The sequence below is a fragment of the Vidua chalybeata genome, chromosome 5, assembly GCF_026979565.1.
Source record: "Vidua chalybeata isolate OUT-0048 chromosome 5, bVidCha1 merged haplotype, whole genome shotgun sequence".
Classification (NCBI taxonomy): domain Eukaryota; kingdom Metazoa; phylum Chordata; class Aves; order Passeriformes; family Viduidae; genus Vidua; species Vidua chalybeata.
Genome location: NC_071534.1, coordinates 32,859,800 through 32,884,391, shown reverse-complemented (window position 1 = coordinate 32,884,391; position 24,592 = coordinate 32,859,800). Strand labels below are relative to the sequence as shown.

General features: G+C 36.5%; 1 protein-coding gene across 3 annotated transcripts in view; it reads left to right on the top strand.

Moving 5' to 3' along the window:
* Window positions 1-17,114, top strand: part of METTL25 (methyltransferase like 25) — a 47,156-nt gene extending 30,042 nt beyond the window's left edge. Inside the window, exons 7-13 of one of the 3 annotated variants that reach the window (XM_053942310.1) lie at window positions 1,030-1,059; window positions 2,186-2,259; window positions 4,384-4,477; window positions 14,520-14,594; window positions 15,207-15,278; window positions 16,843-16,962; window positions 17,051-17,114. In XM_053942310.1, coding sequence (XP_053798285.1) covers window positions 1,030-1,059; window positions 2,186-2,259; window positions 4,384-4,477; window positions 14,520-14,594; window positions 15,207-15,278; window positions 16,843-16,941 — 444 coding nt within the window. In that variant the 3' untranslated portion in view covers window positions 16,942-16,962; window positions 17,051-17,114. Of the gene's footprint in view, window positions 1-1,029; window positions 1,060-2,185; window positions 2,260-4,383; window positions 4,478-14,519; window positions 14,595-15,206; window positions 15,279-16,842 lie in introns of all 3 variants that reach the window. The other 2 variants (XM_053942309.1, XM_053942311.1) reach the window with 2 other exon arrangements.
* Window positions 17,115-24,592: the final 7,478 nt, after the last annotated feature.

Sequence of the window (24,592 nt, the reverse complement as noted above, 5' to 3'; positions counted from 1 at the left end):
CCTTACAATATGTCTTGGAACCCATATCCATCTCCTCAGCCGCAGCAGATAGATGCTGCTATGAGAGCATACGCAGCAAAAGGCAAACCTGATAGTTGGCCAAAGCCATGAATGGAGGAACCGCAACTATGTGGACTGTGTTTGAAATACAAGATTAGTGTGAAAGTGTGAAATACAAGATCAGTTCTATAACAAGGAGAAGGAGGAGTGGGTGATTGTGTAACAGGCAGTCTTATTTACTGTAGTGAAGTTTGGGACTAAAGGTGATAATAATCTGTAAATGATGAGGCATTTTCAGTTTGCTACCTAATTGGATGTAGTATCAGATAATCAGATACTGAGGTTTTGTCTTCATTTCTACTATGATCTTTAAAACTCTGTTGAAAGCTTTTTAGACACACTATCTTTTCAATTGTGAAAGAATATTACATGCTTCTAATTATTGTTCTTTGTCACTATGCATCATAAAAATCAAGTAGTCTCACATCTACATCAGCATTTATAGTATGAAGACTCTAGTGAAAAATAATGCATAGTATTTTTAACTGCAGTCTATCTGAAGTTACTTCATTTGCCTGTATATCAGCAGTTCAATTTATCTGAGTACTAGTGATTAAAACTAATATTGTCCTTTGGACTAGTATTTACTTTTAAATAATTACATATGCAAAGTGAATTATTTGTATTTCAGTAGAAATAGATTCAATAAAAATGCATTTGCTTTTAGCACTTTCACAGAAAGTAATCCTCAGAAATTCTTGTGCAATAGAAAGAAAAACAAGCAAATTTTCCATGTATATATTTCCAAACAGTTGGATGTCATTGCTTCTCCTATAAATAAACCAAAATAACAGGAGTAGCTACTTATGAGTGGCTAAAGGTATTAACACTTTAAAGTGTGCAAGCTCATGTTATGTCACACCATTAATCTTTTAAAATGTCATCTCCTCTGACTTTTATACAATGTGTTTATAAAATGTTATGATAAAGAATAAACATATCAGCAATTTAATTCCTTGACTTTTAAAGGCTTTGGAGAGAGTTGCAGTTGGCCAAATGGTAAGTAATACTATTTATTTTAGCTATTCTAAGATTAAATGTGGGTTTCCCCCTTGAATGTTCTTAATCCATGGCCTTTTATTGAACTTCTCCATATCTGGAATCTGAAATATTGGCCTATGCTATGTCAAATCCTGATAGATAGCATGCATCATCATGAAATCGCATTTTTATTACTGTGCTTGTACTTAGTGAATCTGTTTTCTTTTGACAATTAAGAGTCTGAAAAAAAAAAAACCACAGCTTAAAATTTAAGGCATTAAACTACCCTTCCTAATTTCCTTTGCTATCTTTCACCTAATGCATAAATTCAGTGCAAGTGTCCTTCTGATATCCCTGGTTTGGATCACTCTATCCCAATGTTTTATCAACTAATGTAAAAATAGATGTTGTTATGACAAAAGCTTGAACCTGTTAGAAACATCATCATTCTCATTTTTAATCCATGTAGAGGATTAAAATATTACACATTAAAAAATGTATATTTTTTCCCTGTGAATATTTTGATTTACTGTTGTGCAGTTATCCTGAAGGGATGGTGGGCACCAACTGTGCAGGTATTTAAAAGGCTAGGCTGAGAGATTTCTTTCCATGTTCAATAAGCCCACTGACCCCAGCAGTCTTTTTCTGTGTATTTTTAATTGGCAGTCATTAACTGGTTTTATACAAACATATTTTCCATAGACAAATACATTAAATTCTTAGTTTTTTTTTTTTTTTAGCATAGTACTTTCTGCATGGTTCAGACTACAGTCTAACCGCAGATGATTCAGCTAGGTAAATTACTCCTTTTGTCTTCGAAACAACTTAGATAATTGTTGTTTATTTTGCATATTAGAATTTAGATCATGAGCAGTGTGGTTTTGTCTGTTGTCTTTCTTTCCATCAAGACAGTCTGGATTTATTTATTTTCTTTCTTGCATTTATAGTTATATTAGAAGCTGACTTAAAAACATAATTTTAACTGGATGCAAGAACATTAGTAAATTGTCCTCTTAAGTCTGGTATGACTGATTGTAAAGTATATAACTCAATAAATAGTTAGGGAAGCCAATACTGGTTTTGTTACTCTGATCTTAATTTCAGTGCCAATTTTAAATCCTTGCCATTGTAAATTTTTTTGCAGCTGCCTACAGAATCGTTGTTTTATCGAGCTGTTCTTCAGGTTATTGTAGAAGAAATTTATGGCGTCACCAAAAGGTAGGAAGCTCTGAATTCACAGAATACCAACCAAAGACTGATCTGATTCTCTTTCATCTCTGTGCTGTAGAGAAAGTATGTTTTGGAAAGCAGAAGGATGTTGGAATCAGTCTTACCAGGTTGTATATACAAATCAGTATTAAAATGCAAGGTAGATTTGCTCATCCTCAATCCACATCACAAATGTATTGTCCTTCCTTTACCTGTAGCTGAAATAGGCCCTCTTTGGTACTGGGTACGTGGGTAAAGCACATCTTCACCTGAGAATACGCAGAAAATACACTGAACAGTCAATGCAGTCCTGGGCTACCCTGTCATGCAGAGGTCCTGGCAGCTTTGACACTGCAGATGGAAAAAGGCATTTCTGTTTGTCCTGAGAAAAACTGCTGACAACTCAATGGCCATCATTGCTCTAAAGAGCTACTCACTGCCTGTGCCTACACTAGCAAATGCTGCTTTCTTGTAGGAATGGGATTTGGAGAGCTACTACTGAGGACCTGACATCTACATTATACTCTTCTGTGGTTGCAGTTGGATTCAATTTTCTCTTCTTCTGTGGGATGTATGCCTGTTAGCACTAGGAGCACATCCAGAAGCACACCTTTCAGTTTAATTTAGTTTGAAAAGAAACTCTTTTTGAGCTCTGATACTATTTCATGGTGTGAGCCAATGCATGAGAGGTGGGGAAAACCAGAAAATTCACTTCAGAAGTATAATCCTGATCTAAAACAAGTGCTAATGCAAATACCCTTAAAACTTTTACTGGATGTAGAGTCAGATGGCTTACCCTTCAGAAGGTCAAAATCCAGAAAAAAGAAATGTTTCTTTATTTTAAAATTGCATAAAATATCACACAAAAAGTCATGGCTGCTAAATTGCAAATAAAAGAAAAACTGTGAGGTAGATTTTTCAGTGTTTGAACGAAGTAGAATTTGGAGGAAGTAATTAAGATTATATGTCTGTAATTAACACAATAACTACCTTGGAAAGACCTGTCTCACCCCCATGTTTTTTTTCTTTCTGAGCAAGATGTTAAATGCCCATCTTCGTAGGAATGACGTAGCAACATAATCATTAACTGATTCTCAGGCAATGCACCTAAATGTTTAGGTGCATTTGAATATTAAATATAACAGCAGAAATTATTCTCAGTGAGTGAGGGTCCTTGACAGCTAAACAGCATTAGAACTGCCACTGAGTGAAATCTTTTCAAATCTTTCTGTTGACTTCAGATGTTCATTCTGGGTTTTAGATAAGGAGATAGGTTTTACTAAGAATTAAGAGGGAGAAAAGTTTTAAACTAAGATACTTCTATTCAGTTTTTCACTGGGAGGGTGTGGGGAGAGTATATTTCTTGTTAAGTAGTTCAGTAGATGAAAATTCTGTACCTGAATATTTAACTCCTACTCTGCACATTTAGAAGAGAAATAATGTTAGACTCAGTCAAGAAAGTGAATTCAGACTAAAAAAAAACTTTGTGTTGTTTCTCCAAGATATTTCAAGCACAGAGAAGAGAACAAATATGACTGGTCTGCTAGGATTCATTCTTCCTATATGTTTTTTTTAAGTTTTTGTGCATTATTTTAGTGCATTTTTTGAAACAACATACATTTTTGTCTGGCTTGAAATGCAAGCTATTGAGTTGTGAACAGGATGGAATTCTGGCACCATTTAGTGAAATAAAAATTGAAAGGATAAGAACACCAGGTAACAAGCAAAAGTGTCATTTGCTCAGTCCAGTGGTTGCTGTTAAATAAATTACAGCAGCATCATGGTAGATTATAGAAGTAATATAGAAGTATAGAAGGAAATGTCTATGATAATATTGTCATTCATATAAGGAAATAAAAATGTTAATGAAGAAATTAAAAAGAAACTTTAACTACCTCTCAAAATTTTAGGTAAAATAATAACTGTATTATAACCATAATACAATTAGACCGTTGCTATGTCTAGAAGTTATTTCAAGTATTAGCTAGATTGTTTTAAGTGGAAGGGGGAAAAAGGAAAGTTGTTACTAACTTGGCAGTAGTAGCCATCCAACTGATTTATTTCTCCTGATAAAAATATCTGAATTTTGTTGTTGGATGTATAAAAGCCTACACCTCGGTACTGTATTTGCAGTGATCGACATGTTGGAAAAACCTTCTCCAAATCATCCTCCTTCATAGATTATGTCAGACAGTCTCTGAAAAAGCTGGAACTGGATGATTCAAAGGTGAGTCACTAATTAGTGATTATGAAATTGTTATATCCATGCAAGTTCTCAAGTCAGCATCACAGTGCAATGTTTGAGCCATTTACTTGATTTATGTCATATATTGCTATATGAATATTATGTTTGAAGACTTAATACCTTTAAATTAGTAAATGTTAAGGAAGCAGATGAAGATTTTAAATCACTTTGTTAGATACAGAAAAAGAAGCAAATATAAAGTAGAGATTTAAAAATAGAGAGATTAAATAGAGATTTAAAAATCTCTATTTAAAAACAAAGATTAAAAAATAATTTTGAGATTTTATTTGTGTTCTTGAGTATCTTAGTCTTAGTCCTACAACTGCTCAATTGGTAAACAGATGGCAACATAGCATTAGGCATGGAATATGACTGTGTGAAGCTCACAACCATGTTGTGACAGCAAGTTGTGCAAAGGAGACACTAGAGAATACTAGACAGGTTGTTAAAATTAAGTACAATCAAAGGAAAAGTGGGAATGGCAAGCATGTGAAATATTTAAGGTAAATGTTTTTGCAGTCTTTGGTAGTGTTTAAAACCTGTAGTCAAAATGGCAAATCACTTAAAATTTGCCAGGCACATCAAAGCATGAGTTAGGAGAAACAGGCAAAGCCAAATAAGTGAGTAAATTCAAATGACATTGGAATCATCCTGACACCACTAAGAAAAGGACTTACGCCTGAAGTGTGCTATATTTTAAAAGGATTATATTTAATTCTGTAGTTAGCAGATCACATCTAGAGAATGTAGTTACCTGTTTGCTCTCCTGTATGAATAGGCAATAACAATTTGCATTCACCCCAGCTAGAAATAAAAATATGTCTTTCTTCATGCGTATACAGTCACCCAAAAGCAATAGTGGACTGTTTGTGTAATAATCAGTTCACGAGATCATTGATTGAACTCGGCTAGTATAGATTTGTTCACTGTGTTTTTTTAAAACCAGTAAGCATAGAAAGTTTGTGTCAAGAGGTCTGATTTTAGATATGTTGCCTTTTGCTAAGAAGGGTCTGGACAAATGCAAGTTGCCCTGAGACAAAGATGTCTGTCAACAGTGCTTCATGCAGCACATTTATGTGGTTGTTAAAGACCTGATTCAAATAAATGCTTACTTTTGCTCATGTCTCTCCTCATTTTATGTGCAGCTGGCTGCATACTGAAGACTGGATTTTATGCTGATGTAAACAATATTATTTTTTATTTCCCAGCTATATTGAAATCTGCAGCAGCACAAGACCAGTGCTATTTTGATACTACTGAGAGGAAAGTTGTTACTGCTCCCTTAACAGTGGTTCTGACCCTGCAGTTTTCATGGTGGAGTCAGCGCTGTATCTACACAATATTGGAGAATATGTTAAATGCCTCTCTTCAGAAAAAAAACATACATAGCTAGAAATGTGATGAAGTCTAAACATTTGCTATGAAAGACAACAAAATCAAAGATAAATTTATGTGGAGTTTGGTTTTTTAGCTCTATTTAGAAATGAACAAAAGAGCAGCTGTACTGCATAGACCAAATGTCTACTTTGTCTCTGGCAGTGGACAAAATTGATGTATTGAGAAGAATATAAGGTGGGAGCAAGCATATATGAAGCATACTTCCAGAATAATCCAAAATGTCCTTGTTATTCACAAAAAAAAAAAAAAAAAAGGGAGGCAATCATTGTCTTAATGCATAAATATATTTAGGTTATATTTAAAAAGCAGCTAAAACTTAGTGACATTGTGGAATACAACCAGAGAACTGTGAGAAAAAACTGTTTCCATATGGGTCTCTGTTTCACATGTGCAAAGATATTTTCTAAAACACAGAAGTCAAGAAACTGTGAGTCTCCAGTCTTTTAGTAAGCTTATCAGAATATTAAAAAGAATTTCATCTCTGTATGATAATAAAAGTACTGGAAAGGAAAATAGAGGAGTAGAGGCACTGTTTCTAGGAATCCCTGCCAGGGTTTGGTAGCTTGTCATGCATGGTTTTTATCACTGAAGCTGAGTCTGTACTGTGGGATGTAAACACTCTTCCAAACTTAATGGTTCATGATAAGCCTCACAGCTGCTTCCTTTATACACACCAATACTTCTGTTTCTGATCAAAAGGTAGCCCTGGGCAATCCAGTCATTTTCCAGTCAGGGCAATTGTGGAGGCAGGATGAAGGGTGCAAATATATAAAACACCTAACCTGCCTTGATACTCATTTTTGTAAGTGTGTGCCTTTTGCTAAATATTACACTGATGAAGACTTACCAGGTAAATTATCCAAATACTAAGGTTTTTTTGGCTGTTGATTTTAAGTAAAGATAAGTTCTTGGATCCTGCCAATAATTCATGTGAAGAAACTGCTCTCTGTCTTCCCTTTGTGAAATAGATGTGAAGCTTTTGCTTATGTGAAGCAAGAATTAGACTCTTTTTGAAAAGAGTCTCAGTCAGAAATGAGTTAGAAAGAGACAACATAGTAAAACAGTTTTTCTACCAAAAAAAAAAAAAAAAAAGGCATTTATCAATAACCTAGCACCACTCATTGTTAAGAATTACTGTTCAAGAACTGAAGTTTCCTATTAAGTGAGCAAACATAATTTCCTCCATTCATGGTGTTTCTTTTTAGTGTGGGAGAGCCTGTCAGTTAAACACCTAGCTGCAAGTGAAATCCTTTTTTCTGCCTTGGTACAGGACCATTCCCTTCACACATCTCTTCACCTCAGTAGTAAAAATGAGGTATAAACCATGACTACTGAATTTCTGACAAAATATTCTCATTCTGTAAGGGCAGGGAAAGATCTTTTAGTGTGAGCATGCTGCTTCACAGGTATGGTTATATTGATTACAGCTTCAGAATTAATGGAATTGCTTTCTGGGCCATCTATCATAAAATCAAAGAAGGGATGTTAATGGTCATCTAGTTCCAACCCCCTTGCTGTGGTCAGGGACACCTTTCACTAGGCCAGGTTGCTGAGAGCCCCAACCAGCCTGACTTTGAACATTGCCAGAGATGGGGCACTCACAGCTTCTCTGCACAACCTGTGCCTTGTCTCACCACCCCCATAGTGAAGAATTTCTTTCTTATGTAATCTAAACTTATCCTCATTCATTTTAAAGGCATTTTCCCTTGTCCTGTCACTACATGCCTTTGTGAAAAGTCCCTCTCCAGCTCTCTTATAGGTCCCCTTTAGGTACTGGAAGGTGCTTTAGGGTCTCCTCGGAGCCTTCATTTCTCCAGGCTGCGCAGCCGCGCTCTTAGCCTGCTGGCCACAACTCTTTTAGTGTGGCCATTCAGTAAATTCCTTATCCACTGAGTACTCTCCAGTTTAGAGACAAGGATGTCATGTGGGATAATGTGAAATGTTTTGCACAAGTCCAGGTAATGATGTCAGTTGCTCTTTCCTTATCGACCAATGTAGTAACCCCTTCATAGAAGGCCACCAGATTTGAAGGCACAATTTGCCATTTATGAGCGTGTTGGCTGTCACCAATCACCTCTTTATTTTCTATGTGTCTTAGCATAGTTTTCAGGAGGATCTGATGCATGATCTTAGGCATTGAGGTGAGACTGACTGACCTGTAGTTCCCCAGGCCTTCAGTTTTCTTTCCTTTTTGAAAATGAGTTATGGATTATGTTCCCCTTTTTCCATGGGAACTTTACTAGGCTGATATGACTTCTCAAATAAGCTGGATAGTGTCTTAGCAACTTCATCTGCCAGTTCCTTCAGGACCTACAGACATATCTCGTCAGGTCCTATGGACTTGTGCATCTTCAGGCTCCTAAGATGTTCTTGAGCCTGATCTTCTACAGTGAGCCATTCTTCATTTAGTCAGTTCCTGCCTTTGTCTTCTGCAGCTCAGGTGGTGTGGCTGAAACACTTGCTGGTGAAGACTCAGTCAAAAAAATTGTTGAGTATCTCAGCATTCTCTGTAAGCAGCGTAACCAGCCTTCTGTTGCAGAGAGTGCACACATGTACCTTTAGAAGCTTTTCTTGTTGCTCTTGATGTCAGTCAAGTTTAATTCTATGAGAGTTTTATCTTTCCTAACCTGATCCCTGGATGCTTGGACAATATCTCTGTATTCCTCCCTGGCTACCTGTTCTTGCTTCAACTCATGATAGCTTTCCTTTTTGTTGTTTAGTTTGGCCAGAAGATCATTGTTTCTCCCTGCTGACCTCATGGTATTTTTGCCTGACTTCCTCTTTAAGCTTGGAGTATTAACCATAGGCCTTCATGGGCCTCTTTTCCCTCTAGGGCTCTATGCCATGGTACTCTGTCAAGCTGGTCTCCTGAAGTCCAGGATAATGAGTTTACTGTGTGCTCTCCTCACTGCCCCAAGGACCTTGAATTCTACCATTTCATGGTCACTGCAGCCAGGGCTTCCCCTTGAGCTTCACATTCCCCACCAGGCATTCCTTGTTGGTGAGAATTGAGAGCATTGGCTCCCCTATCTCATGGGAAGGAAGTTCTCACCAAAGCATTCCAGGAACCTCCTGGGTTGCTTATGCCCTGCTTTGTTGTCCCTCCAAGAGATACTGGTGTGGCTGAAGTACCCCATGAGGACAAGGGCTTGTAAAAGTGAAGCTGTTCCTTTGTGCTTGTAGAGGGCCATATCTAGAGATCCCTGCACAGGGCTGCAGTAATTGGTCTGGATACATACTGAAGCAGTATTTTGTTCCTGGTTGTTTTCTTTGTCATAGTTCACTCTGTTCCTGTAGACTGGGTGTTGTACAGACAAAACATTAAGGGTCACATAGATTTCGGAGAAATTCTTTCTGTCACAAGGTTTCTTTTTCCTTTTGTTCACCATTTTACCTAATTAACGTGAATGGGGAACTCTCTTTTGGGAATGAAGGGAGATAACATGAAGCTTACTGTGTGCCTTAATTTTCTCTTGCTTTAAAAAGAGTTGGAAAAACACTCACTTAAGACTGGGAAACTGTCAGTAGTGGAATTGTGTAATACATTAAGACATGAACTAACCTGAATATATGCAGCTATTCTGGGAACTAACAAGAATTTTTTGCAAGAAATGGGAAAGAGAGGGACTTTTAGCCTGAGATTTCTTACAATCTTAATGTCTACCCCACAGCCAATGTCTGTGGATGTCTTGAAATGACAGTGAATATCTGAAACTGGTTGGTATTGCTAAGAATATTTGTAATTTGGTAGGTTTTATTGTGTTCAGCCATTGGACAAACACGGAACAATGCTCTCCACTTTCCCCTAAATCCTGAAAAGGAATTAACTGAGACGGTCAAAACAGTCAAAAAATGAAGGTACTACATGGATTTATACACTTAATGCATTTTACAATTGTTGAAGAGTTGACTTTCTTTGCTGTTTTCTTGGACAGAAGGAATTTCATCTCACAGGCTTCCTGTTTCCTTTTTTAGTTAGGAAAGTACTAAATGACAGCTCAGGTAACACTTGCATAGTACTCTATAAAGTGTAAGCACATAATGCTGTTTTTAAGCATAACTGTTTTTCACATAGACAAAATACTATCCCAGTTATGGTACTGTAGCATTTTACTCTGACAAGGAGTCCTAAGAGATGTGACTTGTATCTCAGTTAGGTATAATTATAAATAATATAGATTCCATTAATTTGAAATGTATTTTAAACAAAGTTCTAAATTAATCACTTGGTAATTTCATTTTCTGTTTTACATTCTTTTACAGTATATAAAATTAAGTTATTTTTAACTACCTTAGTCTTGGAAAAGTTGTAAAATTTCCTGTTAGGTATGTTCTCCCAAATGCTTTGAACTGATCTAAGACATTGCTCTGCTAGAAGGATTGCCTTACAGTTTTCTTGTACTCTCATTAGTGTTCCTGATAGTGCTGGTAAAAGTAGAGAGAGGAAGCATGGAATTGTGCAGTCAGTGCAGGAAGAAGCAGTCTGTTTGAGGTAGCAAAGAGGAATTGCATCTAATAGACTGTGGAATAGCATCCTTAGGCTGTCTCTTCTTTGGAGGACATGTGCAGCATTGGACAGTAAAAGAGACTTTCATTCAATGAAAGTACTCTTAGCCTAGGAAAGGATACAGCGCTGAAAAAATCCTCTCTAAAGCAACGTGAAGTGTGGTATCAGTAATTGCCCCACACCTTGTGCCTGAATATTTTCTTTTCAGCCTGTGTTCTGTCAGCATGCCTGTGGGACTGCAGCCCAAGGTGAGTGTGCTCAGGTGTGTGGTATCTCACGTGCTCTCAGAGCTCTGTGACAGTCTCACCATGTTCACAACAGATCAGTCAGCCCTATGGCTCATGTTTAGTGCCATCTCCACCATATGGTATTTATGGTATACCTATATAGTATTGTTACAACTAGGTCACTGGAGACCTTGCCAGGTCCTCTTCTTTGTTCCTGCTGTTTGTGACCACATCAATCCACAAAGAAATCAGTTCAAAATAAAGCTTCCATCACCATCACAATGCAAAGAGTTAAGGTCCTTTTGTTGACAACCTGATAAAGACCAGAAGACATTGTAGCTTTATCAGGGAAGACATACTGGCCAAAATGAAATGAAGGTCACTTCAGTGTCAGTAACATAAGCTAGATCTTGGAGTGCAGAGTCATTATTAAGATAAATGTGTATATTTGAGTTTTTTCATATTCATAGTATCAACATCAAAATGTAAGAAAAAAGTTCACTGCATATATATGAAGAATTTTTTTTGATACACAAAAAGTGAGTGACAACACAGAGAACAGTTGCTTGGACAACTTCAGTGGCTGAATGGGCTTGCTTTGCATGTGGAAGTTCAATTCTTCTTCAAAAATACCAAGAGTAAACTACTCCTACTTCACCTTGGAGGGAGAGCTGAAGTTTGTGTTAGGTACCAAAGGCAGGTGGAAAGCTGTTGCAGTTTCAGACAACGCCAGTGTTATCTAGATTTTAGTTGTCTTTCAATAAAAAGCCCCATGGCTGGCTACCAGTTACTCTTTTCATGCCCTTCTCTACTAGTGTTTTTCAATGGACACTTTCTTTTCCAGCTGAGCTGCTGCATTGAATTGGTTCGCTCACCAAACTGTTATCTGAGCCACAGTTTGGAATAGTACCTAGTCTATCCATGACAGCAGGATGTGTTCTGTCAGAATGTGTAATAGGCAGAGAAGAAGTGGAAAAGCACATACTTGAGTATGGCAATGTGCAAGAGACATTTTTTGACCCACTTTTTATTTGCCAAACATGTCACAGCTTGTTTCCTTTCAATTTGAATGCTTCATCTTGAAAAATGGAGAACTTAAAGGAAGCAAAAGCAGAAAGGTTTCAAGATCACATTTTTCCAAATATAGATCTTTGCATTTTAATAGCCTGTAATTTCAAAAATCCATTACACTAAACCCCTATTAATATTCAGTTGAAATGAAAAGCTTATAGGGCAGAGGTTAAATAAACTATTTTATTTATTTCATGACTGGTATATTTTTGTTGGTTTGACTGTTTAGAGGGGAAGAGAAAAACAAAAACAACTCTAAAATATTTGCACAGCTTCACAGGAAATAAAATAACAATAAGACCAAAAAAATTCTTGTTAGTCCACATTAGTACTGCTGGATAAGCTACTCAGCCTTGCCTTTGCAGTTGGGAAAATGTACTTTCTAAATTAAAACATTATGACTGAAATACTACAAAAGTTTTTTCTGATATCTTATTTTAAAGCAGAGTTAGAATTATGCATCATTCCTGAAAATATTATTTGTCAGATCTTCTGAAAGCTTCCTGTGATGGAGACTGACAACCTTGCCAGTCCTTAATTAACCTCTAAGAGAAAATATTTCTTCAAGTTTTTGGCTGACTGGTGGTTTTTTTTGGCTGCAATTCAAGCCCATTAGTTCTTGCCCTATCCACTACAGACACAGTGAACAAACTGTTCCCTACTTCTTGGTGATAGCCATGTAAAAACTGTTATTATCCCCACTCTTAATTTTGTCTCATTTAGCCTCATCAGTTCCAGTTCTCTGAGTCTTTCTTCATAGGTCATGTTTTCTAGATCTCTGATCTATTTTCCCTCTCAGGGCTTTTTCAGACAGTTCATTTCTTTCTTTGAAATCTGATGCCCAAAAATGGATGCAGTATTCCAGCTAGAGCTTTTCCACTGCCAGAGTGGAAGGATTACTTCCTGCACTTTGCAGGCTGCTCTCCCATACATTTCACAGAATGGTGATTGGGTTTTTTGGTTTTTTTGGTTTTTTTTTTTTTTTTTTGGGTTTGGTTTTTTTTTTTTTGGGGGTTTTTTTTTTTGCAGTAGCACAACTGGGACTCTCAGTCCGCTTATGATCTGCCCTATCTTCCAGACTGTCATTTGGTGCTCCCCATCCTGAACAACGGATTATTTCTCCCTGAGCCTAGTCCCTTCTGCTCTTTAGCACAACATTTCAAACTTCTTCTCTAAGTAATGCTCCAGTTTCTGAAAGTTACTTTAAGTTCTGGCAATGCCTTCCTATTGCACATTTACAGACTTAGCAAATGTGGTTTCTGTTCTATTGTCTGAATTCTTAATGAAAATACTGCATTCCGTAATGGACCTCCAGTCAGCAGGTCATTCCAGTTGCTCAGACCCATTACGAACCACTCTCTGGTTATGGTCATTCAAACAGTTTTCGCCGACTTTTTGGTACTTTAATCTGAAACTTGTTTCCTAAATTTGCTTATAAAATTATTATGGGAAATGTTACCAAAAATCTTATTGAAATCAAAATATATGAGAACCAGTTGTTTTTCTCTGTCATGAATCCTTTTACCCTCCTCACAAGTGAAGTAGACTGAGTTATGATTTATTCTTGATGAATTTGTGTTGATTATTGCTCATTTGCTTATCTTTAAGTTGTTTTAAATTCTTTTTTTTTTCCATTTTTTCAGTACATTGGATCTGAACTGTCTGTTCTCTAATAAAAGATACATATCTGCTATCTGTCTGACATATTCTCTTTGAGAACTTCTCAGTGACAATGAGTAATAGTTCTGAGGTCACTTCAGTCCCTTCTTGGCTGTCCCAGGATAAAGTTCATAATACTCACCTGATTTGAAAACTAATGTATTTTTTAAATGTTTCCTGATTTGTTTCCCTATTTTAGACAAAGATTTTACTTCTTTGCAACTGTATTAGCCACATGCTCTCAGATGATTCTTCTAATGTGCAAAAATTTGTTAAGCACTTCAGCTTTATTAAGCACTTTCAGCACTTCCTTGTCTTTTGTCAGAGAGTCATTGAATCATTTAGGCTGAAAAATACTTTTCAGAGCAGCAATTCCAACTGTTAACTCAGCACTGCAAGTCCACCACTGAGCCATGTCCCTCTGTGCCACATCTACATGTCTGTCAGAGCCGTTAGTTTTCTGCTAAGTTTGGACTCTCATTCCATAGCCACGACAGAACAGCCATACTGCAAAACTCCCAGTACTGCAGAAGTGCATCAGACTCTTCCAGCCCGGCTCTTCCCAGCAGCCTCCATCAGCAATAATGCTGCAATCCTACTTCCCACTACTTTGGCCAGCTCAAGTGTGTTGTTTAGTGTCCAAGACTGTGGTCAGCAGAGCAGACAAATCATGACCTTCAAAAGCCAGGAGATGTGGTGGTCTGGCTGCCCTATAAAGAGCATGCTTTGTGAAGAGCAGTCATGGTCACAGCTGCAGCACCTGCTCTGCTGCACTGGCCAGCAAGGGCTGAAAAGGCTTGGTCAAGTTCCTGAACTGCCTGTGTATCAAAGTCAGCCCCAAATTGTGGCATTTACAGTCATAGAGGCAGTGCTGGCCACTCTCCACTTCGCTGTGTAATTCTCATTTAAGAATGACTGGACTTTTCTGAATAATGGATATATCTCAGTATTTCATGTCAGTGGAAAATACTGTGTGAAGAACAGTTACTGTAAATAAGAACTGAGAAACTGCTATTGGAAAATTATTACAAATATTAGCAAAGTGCTAATTTCAAAAACAAAACACAGATTTCATTTTGTAGTGTGACAATATTTAATTCTAAAGTTCCCTTTAAAAAGTAACTAGAATAACTCTGATATCTCTTTTTTTAATCCCTTGCAGCTCCCAGACAGCTGTATAATGGATTACTATGAAAAGTACAAGCACAGAATGAATGAGCTTGAAGCATTTAATATGGTAAAAGTTATAGGATTAATACTACTACCTTGCATATATATGTGCTAGTCTACAACAAAGCTCTGTAAAGTTTTATGTGTCTTACACTGTGGTATGCAATCTCAAAAAACAAAGCAGTTCCCCCTTCCATACTTCGGAGTGTATCCTATTCCAGAACTATATTAGGTGTAAGTAAAGTAATAAAGTGAGCACATGGAAGATTCTTTTTCAAGAGAGACTATTGCACTGGAAAATGGAATGTTAGTCTCCCTTTAAATCTAGACTGGTCTCCATGCAGTGATTTCATAAAAAACTTGTTATTAAAATTCATTAGTTCCCTCTTTAAAATTGTTCTGCTACATTTAATATTATTTTCTTGTTGGACAATGTCTGAAAAACAACTAAATAACATCGTTCCCTGACTTTATGGTGTTCCATGTATTTTTGATCTTTAATATAATCTGTTTTGAAGATGTCTGCCCCATAGGGAAAACTAGCAAGGCAACATTTGTACAACAGAACCCCTAAAAACTTATTGACCTTCCTGGAATTGTTGTGAGGATATGTAGCCATTTGGAAGTGTATTGCCTGTCTTTCCCAAAAGGATTATATAGCATCTAATCTTTCTTTCAGTTGAAGGTTGTTCTGTCTCCTTGCATAGAAGTTTTGATACTTCTGGATCGTCTTTGCTACCTCAAGGAGCAGGTATTTTTGCATTCTCTTTTATGATACCGAAAGGCTACATCACTGAAATGAGGCTATTTCAGTCAATTTATTACTGTGCACACCAAAAGTCTCTGTTGCAGAATTATTACTCTCATCATATTTGTAAAAGTATAAGCATTCATTCCATTTAGTATAAACATATGCCCAGCAGATGTTTTTATTTTCAACAAAGCAGCAACAGTAAAGTTTATGCTCTTTTAATTGTATGGTAATTACTAGTCAATAGATAGTAAAAAATAAATTAATCAAAGATGCATCAAATCTCATTTTATACACCATAATGAGATATTTAATAATTTAAAAAATTTTGGAAATGCTAAACAAATATTGTGCTGTTAATACTCAAACTTTCAATTAATGTGCTTTGGAACATATAATTCAAAAAATATTGAATTAGATCCAAAATGTTTATTACTTTCTTTTACTATTTCTTAATTAAGATGATAATGAGAGAGGGTCCACTTTTTCTAACTGTATGGGTCAGCTGAGGTACATTTGACTTAACATACAGCCTGGATATATTTTACAACTATAGATCTGGGATATAATAAGCAAATGCTAATACATTTACTCCATGATGACTTCCATTATTACACAGTTTCTACTAACACTGATTTGGAGCCCTGGTAATACTTTTTCTGCACCTATAAACATTTTTCACACAACTAATAATTTCCTAGGAGGAAATGGTAGCATCTTCCAACTTCTGTTCTGGGCCATGGTCAAAATAAAATTTTAAAATAAAGTTTAAACTCATCCTATGAATAGCTGTGTTTTTCCACTGTAAACCTTTCATTTTAACAGCTCCCTTTTATCGTGAGTGAAAAATCAGTTTATTCGCTGTCACGATGCACTTGGAACAACTGAATTGTAGTAAATGTATGTCTTTGTTCTAACTGGTATTTTTACAGAGAGGCAATTTGAAATAGTTAAATAATGATGTATTTTCCCAAACACCAACCAGTTAAAAATTGCATAGAAATCTGTATGATTTCCAAGATGGGAGATCAAACTTTCTGCCTATAGCACTAATTCACCTTTTCTAAATGTAACATATGCATGGATTTAATCTTGCACTGAATGATTCACAAAATGTGTTTAGGAAGAAAAGTAAAAGTTATAAAAGCCAAATGCAGCATGATGACCAGATCCAGCCAGCCTGATTCATTTGAAAAGTCAGTAACTTAGTTTCAGTAGTAGAATGTGCAACATAAAATGAGTATTAATTTCTTTGCTCTAGTTCAACCAATTTCTTTGCTGTAGTTCAACCGAAAAGCAAAGTTTTATTGATTAAGCAGATGGGAAGCTTTGACTCGATAGCACCAGAAATAATTAAATTACTCTAAAATTGATCCTATTATAGGCATCCTTTTTTCACAACAAACTTTCCCCTATTTTCTTATTAGATAAGTGGTTTTCCTGCTTTGCATTAGGATAATTCTATTTATTTTCAATTTTGTATTTCAAAATGTGGACCTAGTACAATATTTTAGCTTATAAGTCAAAGAAATTTTTATGCACTTCAATCATATATAATTTTCAGGAAAACATTGCCTGGTCTGGACTTGTGAAGTTATTTGATCCTGTGAAGTCCCCGAGATGCTATGCAGTTATTGCACTGAAGAACCAGTCATGTTCTTAAGTGGAAGCAAATTGCAAAGAGGTTGGAAATTCTGAACTGATAATGCTGTTTCCTCCCTTTTATTCTGATATTTTTAATTGATTCCTCAAGTACAATGTTTGCTTTTCAGATGCAAAAGAAAAAAGTTCAAAGCCTCTTTGAATCTTCAGAAATAAATATATCCTTTATAAATATGATTGCTTCCTTATGTCTGTTATTAATGCTAAACATCTGACTTAGCTATAAATATTACATTATAAATGTGATTGTTATTTTAAAAAACATTTCTATTTCTTCTTTTTAAGGTATTATGTTTGTGTTTCCTTTCTCTTGATACTTCTAATCTCAAGATAACCTCAATTTTTACTAGTGGCTGGTATCAGCAGTCTTAGACTAGGCTCACTTTTTTCTTTTCTGGATTCACATGGTGCAGAGTATAAACAGAAAAATAACCTGCATTGTAAACAAGAGGCTTGTAGGCACACAGTTTGTAGTAACTGGGAGTGGGGCTGGGGCCAAGCCTCATCCCCAGTGGGCTACAGCTGTGGAAAGCAGGTGAGCAGCATTGAGGGTAATGAGACTTGGAGTGCCCAGGTGCACCGACCAATCCCAAAGGGAACAGAGGGCGCACAGGTGTAATGCATGAACATGAGGGGTATAAAAGGTTGGGCTAAAGAACAAGCAGGGTAGATGCTTGCAGCTTTCTAAAGTGGTGTGGTATTGTGTAACTTTGTATGGACAGATGCCTAAAGCCTTCTGATGAGGTATGGTATTACTCTGTATGGGTGAATGCTTAAAGTTTTCTGAAATTTTGTGAGGGTACTCTGTGTATCGTGGCCATCTTGACTGTGCATATGCTGTGACAGAGACTTAACAGACTTCATAGGATCTTTGTGCTATGTTGTCTTCAGGTCATCAGGACCAGCTTATTTATAGAGCAGTGTAGAAGAGCCTAAGTAGTGACTACCTGCAGAGGACAGTTTTCTATCAACCCCTTCTTCATTCAGGCATTTTCCTGGCATGCACTTGCTTGCCTGTTACCCTGAAAGTGAAGGATGTGTGGTCTAACCCAGTGGAAGATTTCCTGGTGCTTAAGAATCAGCTGCCCTGCTGGGGTTCAGTCTGTAATCTTTGGGTTGTATTGGAGAGCTATTATCTGGCCCAAATCTGTTTGGTATAAATACTTTGGTACCCAAATGAATTAAAACTTCCTAGGCAGTTTCTTGTTAGCTGTGCTGTGTTCATGAGTGGGAAAATTATTTGTTGATGCATTTATATCAATGGGTTGCCTAATTAAACTTGCAGATTTTCCATCAATTAAAAAAGAGAAAAGCTTATTTTTGAAGTCCTAGTGCTTTTATTAGAATTTTTTGAGCATATGTAAAATATAATTCACTATTAGCATGCAGAAAAAAGGACAACAAATAAATAATAAAATACAGCATTAAAGAGGAAAAGAGGATACACGTGGAAGATAAGAATAACAAAAAATATTTTTATCTTAATTGTATAGTGACAATAATTAGACTGAGACTGAGATGTGAGTAGGAATGTATCTTACTCTGTTGCACTTTGCAAAATATAATGAGAGCTTGTAAACATGGCCACTCAAGAAAAGAGAAGTAAGGTATCTTTCTAACAAGTCACATCTTTCTTGATGTATTCATTCACTTGGAATAAATATTTTGTTTTTATGTTTGTCTAAACTCTGTTTTAGAACTCCAGTCCCTATTAATTCCATGGATCCAGTATGAGATTCTGATGTCTGTTTGGTCTGAGTATATTTAATCCTTAGAGCTGCTGAACATCTTTAGTGCCCAAGGAATTAAGTTGAAGTTGCAGGTCTGGAGTAGTAGAGCTAAGAGAAAAATGAGGGCTTCCATATATGCTACCTTTTGTTATGCAAAGAGTACTGAGGAAACTAACAAGCTGCTGAATTTTTTTCCCAGGAGAGGAATCAAAAGAAAGAACATCCTCTCTAAGCATCTGGAAGGAAAAAAACAATAATATCTGATACAAAAAGGCATTCTAAAGTACATGATGTTAAAAAGAAAAAAGGTGAACAAAAATCCTAGAAAAATAAGTTGTATTAGATTATGTTCTGCTAAGACATGATGACTAATTGTTACTGAAGTGTTACAGTGTTGTCATCCCTATCTTGCGTGCTCTTGAAAAAATGTTCTTGGGTAAGAAATTGCCTTTTTTTCTGTTATGACTCTGTTCTTCCACTTTTTCAGAACCAATTTTAAAAACCAGGCATATATGATATTTAAACAAAGGAAACACAGTTTCCCATTGAAAAAAAGGGCTTAAAAAAGTACCTTTTTATAGTCTAAAGATACTAATTTGGGCAAGCCCCATCTGGTTAATCTGAACACAGCTGAAATTGCAAAGGGTATACACACTAGTGTTAATTTTATGTGAGATCTGTGTAATGCTAGATAAAGTTAAATTTTTATTACTATCTTAAAAGAACACTTGCTGCAACAGTTTAGAAAAACAAGCACATCTCTAGGATTAGCAGAAGTGCTTGTCTACTGTTTTAAAAGTGTCTGAATAAATTTGCGTTCCCTCCCCCAGCAGCTTCTCAGGCTCTTTCAGTACTCATGCACTTTGCAGTCTGTGCAGGCAAAAACAGAGGTAATGTGCTTCTTAGAATAATAACTATCAAGAGGTTTATATGATGAGTTTGGATTCAAGCAAAGTCAGTTGCTGTCTGCTCACAAAGCTTTGGGTGCCTGAATACCTGTGAGTTATTGTTTACACAATGAAAAAAATCCCTGACATTAATCAAGGTGAATAAAACTGCTTTTCTTCATGGTTATTTTCTTTCAGTGTGACAGACCATTATCAATCTTGCTGTGCTCCCTAAGGAACAGAGGATATACCTGCTTTCCATCAGGTGTTTGCCTGATTCTGTTTGCAGCACAGCTATGTATTCTCTAATGGAGTGTATTATTTATTCTCTCTTAGGGTTGAAACGTATTCTCTCTTAGGGTTGAAACGTATTCTTTGATGGAGGAATAAGAGTATATGCAGGGTATGTGTGCAGCATTAATATTCAAGAGATCAGTGTAGCCCTAAAATCTCCAAGCCTGCTTTTGTGACAAACTTTAATTCTGCAGGTCAAGTGGGGTTCCTCAGGGCCTGGTATTGGGGCTGGTGCTGTTTAACATCCTTGTTGGGGACATGGACAGTGGGATTGAGTGCATCTCAGCAAGTTTGCAGATGACACTAGGCTGTGTGGTGTGGCCAGTGAAAGGATACCATCCAGACGGATCTTGGCAGGCTTCAGAGATGGGCCTGTAAGAACCTCGTGAAGTTCAAGAAGGCCAAGTGGAAGGTCCTGTACCTGGTTTGGGGCAATCCCAAGCACAGACACAGGCTGGGCAGAGAATGGATTGAGATGAGCCCTGGGGAGAAGGACAAGGGGGAACGGTCTCAAACTGAAGGAGGGTAGGTTTAGATTAGATGTTAGGAAAAAATGGTGAGGCACTGGAACAGGTTGCCAGAGAGCTAATGGACTCCTCATCCCAGGGACTGTTCAAGCTGGATGGAGTTCCCAAGGCCTGGTCTAGTAGAGGGTATCCCTGCCTATGGCAGGGGGGTTGGAACTAGATGATCTTCATGGTCCCTTCCAACTCACACCATTCTGTGATTCTATGATTCTAGGTCTGATTCCTCACTTGTAACATCACATCACAAAAAAATTTTGTGCTGTTTTAGTTTCTGGGGTTTTTTTCTGATTAAATATTAAGTATGTTTTTATGGTAAATTATCTTCATTGACATTATTCATTACTGTTAAAGTGCTTAATATCTGCTCAGAGTTAACATGCTTTTGCTCTGTCTTGATAGACTTAAAATTTTGAGACTCTGTGTCCTGTGATGGCATAAAATCTGCACAGGGGAAGCATGCTAAATATATTTGGCTTTGTGGCAGCAATATGTCTTTTAAATTACTGGAGTACTTATTGGCTTATATTTACTTATTTCTTAAAAACTATCCTAAGTGTGTCATTATATTGCCAAGTATCACTGGTACTTAGGGCAAGTGGTAAAACAGGACCAGCACCAAGAAAGTCCTCCCTGCTTATGTGTGAGCTAGCCAACTTAGTGTGGTGCTTCAGACTTTCTTTCCCAGGGAAGTAACTGAATACTCATTATTGTTAGCATCTTTAAATCTCTTTATCCCATGCATCTTAGTGTTCTCACTGATATCTGTTCTCCTTCCTGATGTATAGCCTAGTGCTCTGAAAGGAGGGGAGTTTGTGCTAGGCTGTGGACCATGAAGAATTTTCAGTATTCATAAGCAAATCAGAACTGAGGTATAGTCCAGACACTTAAACCAGCCACCTAACCCTTAGAACTGTGACTTTAGCTCCCTAAGTTTCTGAAATCCACTCAGATTTTGAATTCCAAAATCCTGCCAGATGGGAGCATGGCCTAATTCTCTGGGAATCCAGCTGCAGTTCTTTCCCTATCTGAAATGACCAACTCAGATTGGTGGGTCTATATTCTCTATCTCCAGGCAACTGCTGAATAAGATGGTTTCTTTGACTTGCTTATCCTTGCTTGTTATTTCTCTCAACGTTGCATTTCGGTGTACTTTGAGATAGAGTAAAATCCTTCTGAGGTTTAGGATGCCTCAGAGAAGCTACACCACAGTTATGCTTTTTGTTGCTTTCTGCCTTAAATTAATTTCTGATGATCAGAAAGATTAGTAAGCACCAGACATCCTGAGAGGTATAGAGTATTAAAAATTACTGTGTACAATATCTTGTCTTCACAAGATGTTCTCAATTCAAGAGCTCTAAAGCATTTGCTTCACAGGAATTCCAGAGCACATTATCATTAAACTTGGACATCTAAGGAAACCCACCAACATAATGAAGATTGGCCTCAAACTGTTAAAACATGCTGTTGTATACCAATCTCCCCAATATAAACCTGAATTCTTTTCAAGGCTGTCTGCAATGTCTGTACCAAACTGAAAACAAATAGATACTTGTCTCACATTCAGAGTGATGCTGTTCATGAAATCAGCAAGAGAATGACATTTTGGTCTCTGCTTTACGCTAAAAGGCAACAGCCATTAGAATGGATATGCCAAACACCCAAAGATTTCTTCTGATACCATTATTGAAATCCTTTGAACAGATTTTTTTCAGTCAGTTCAGTCTGTTACTTAGTCACTACTGACTGTCATCAGCAGGTCTACAATGTGCTGTGGTTTATGTTCCACAGCTGGACTTTTCTCAGAATACACTTGTCCAAACAATAAATTACTTCAACTAATTGCTAGAAGTAGTAGCTGCTCCTAGGTGTATTTATGGATTTTATAGTACATTTAGGTTGTCTTATCCAAATGGAATCCTGCTATATACCATAATTTTCTCAGAAATGTACATTTGAAGTATACCAGAAAATAGTTTCTAGATAACCAATTAAATGTAAAAGGAATTGAAATTGTACTGTGTGTCTTTTTGGGTAGGAAAGCACACATGAAAAATATGTAACAGGTTACATCATGAGGTGCACTTTTGGCCAGAATTTGATATTTCACAAATACAAAACACATACACAAGATAACATGGAGAAAATGTTAGATTTGCAGTTACCATAAAGTATATTGCTGGTCGTTATAAGCCTTAGGAAGAAATGTAATTATGTTATTTAACTGGAATACAGGAAAACTGGAAGTTTCAGTAAGTAAATACGAGAGTGCCATTTTAAATTGCCTTACAAGTTAGGAACTTACTGCAAAAGTGACTATTGGGGGGGGGGCAACCATCTGATATACTGTTTGCCCCAGGAAATCAAGCTGTTTTCTACACAATATTTATTTTATACCCGTTCTATAATCCAAGTCTATGCTTGTTTTGGATTTTTTTTTTTTTGTGTAGTTGATTATTAAATAATCTCTTTTCAGTGTTTTGCAATTACAATCACAGAGGTTATGTGTAATAAGCAAGGACTCTTTATTTCTTCTTGTAGCTAGCACATGCTAACAAGATACAATTATTTAATGTCTTTAAGATTAACAAAGACTGTCCAAAAGCAAAATATCACTTCTGAATTTAGCTGCAGTTTATCTGTGGATTAAAAAATTTTGCATGTGAAACTCTAAGTTTTCATTACAAAAGTCTCAGATTTATACAAGTCTTTCTTTTTCCATCTTGACCAGTATGAACTTACTGATGTAGATAAAGATGTTGTCAGGGTAGCTGATATTGGGTTTCACATGGAATTTATCAGGAAAATCAAGCCAACAAATCAGATTGTTAGACTGAAGCTGAGATGGCCTTAACACACTGTCAACTCTTTCATGACTCACTGATGAAAAGAGCAAAGCTGTCTGCTTACGAAATAACGAGGTAGTGTCTGGCACTGAAGGAAAAAATTCCAAAGCAGAAAGAAGCAGTGATCGCCTCTCTCAATGAAACAATAATTAAAATGTACAATTGTAAATCTATGCTGTTTATTACACCTCCTATTATTAGAGTAATGAATAAAGAAGCAGAAGCAACCATGCTGTTTCTTAACTATAAATCCTAAATTCACTTGTTAGTATTAGAAAGTCTAAAGTCATCAGGAGGACACACAGATGTTTGCAGATGTTAAAAACTGCAAAAAGAGCTGTACATTGCTTGAATAAATGTGCCATTTGCTGAGCTTTTTATACTCTGAGGCATGGGCATCAATTCAAAGAACACAAAATACTCAATGAGCAACATATAAAACAAGTTTTATCAATTTTAAGTTCTCTGGTGTTTATTGACTATTATTAGCTAATACAAAAATCCCTCCATTTCACAGAAATTATAGTTTTAATTTGAGAATATAAATAATGTTAGAGAATCTCATAGTAGAAGTGCATATCATTAAGGTTAAGGCCTAGACAAATTCTTGATTTAGGTAAAAGATGTCTGTCCGACACTGTAGTGAAGACCTGCATTGTCTTTTGAGTCACTGGCTAATTTCTGTTGATTACCATGGGAGCAGGCTTGGATACAAAAGCATCTGCTGAAGACAAACTATGGATGATCAAATACCTTTTGTACAAGGACAGTTCCAAATTTACGTTTCTGAAGGTGAAGAGATTGTGTATGCTTCCTTTATTCAGGCATATTGAAGTTGAACAATATAGAAATTATTGTGAATACTGGTTCATCATTGAAATCTTCTTGACATATACTAAGAGGAGGTTTAAATGACTTTTTGTTATTTTTTTAATTTCAGATAATATGTTTGAATACATCAAAACTCTCAGAATTTTCTCTTCTCCTCTCACTAGTCTTCAACGAGTGTACTGACTATAGTAACAGAGTTAAATGGCACTTTTTGTTCCTAAAAACAACTGAAGTGTCACAGCCTGTACTTTGAATCCAATGGTATAATGTTCATGAACACCATTTAACTGATTCTGTGAATAAGAATAGCAAGGTTTGGCCTTAATTCTTAAAAAAAGCAACACTTGTCACAGTACCTTAACAAAATATTTTCATAGCAAGATTTTCCTTTGTGTTCACTTTTCATTTTCCCCTGTATTTGCCTTCTGTCTTTCTTCTATGCAGAAATTTTATAAAATATTATAAAACAAAAAAATTGAATTTATCTGAGTGGTATGTTTGACCAGTTAGCACCTCTACCAACCCTGTGTAGGCAGCACA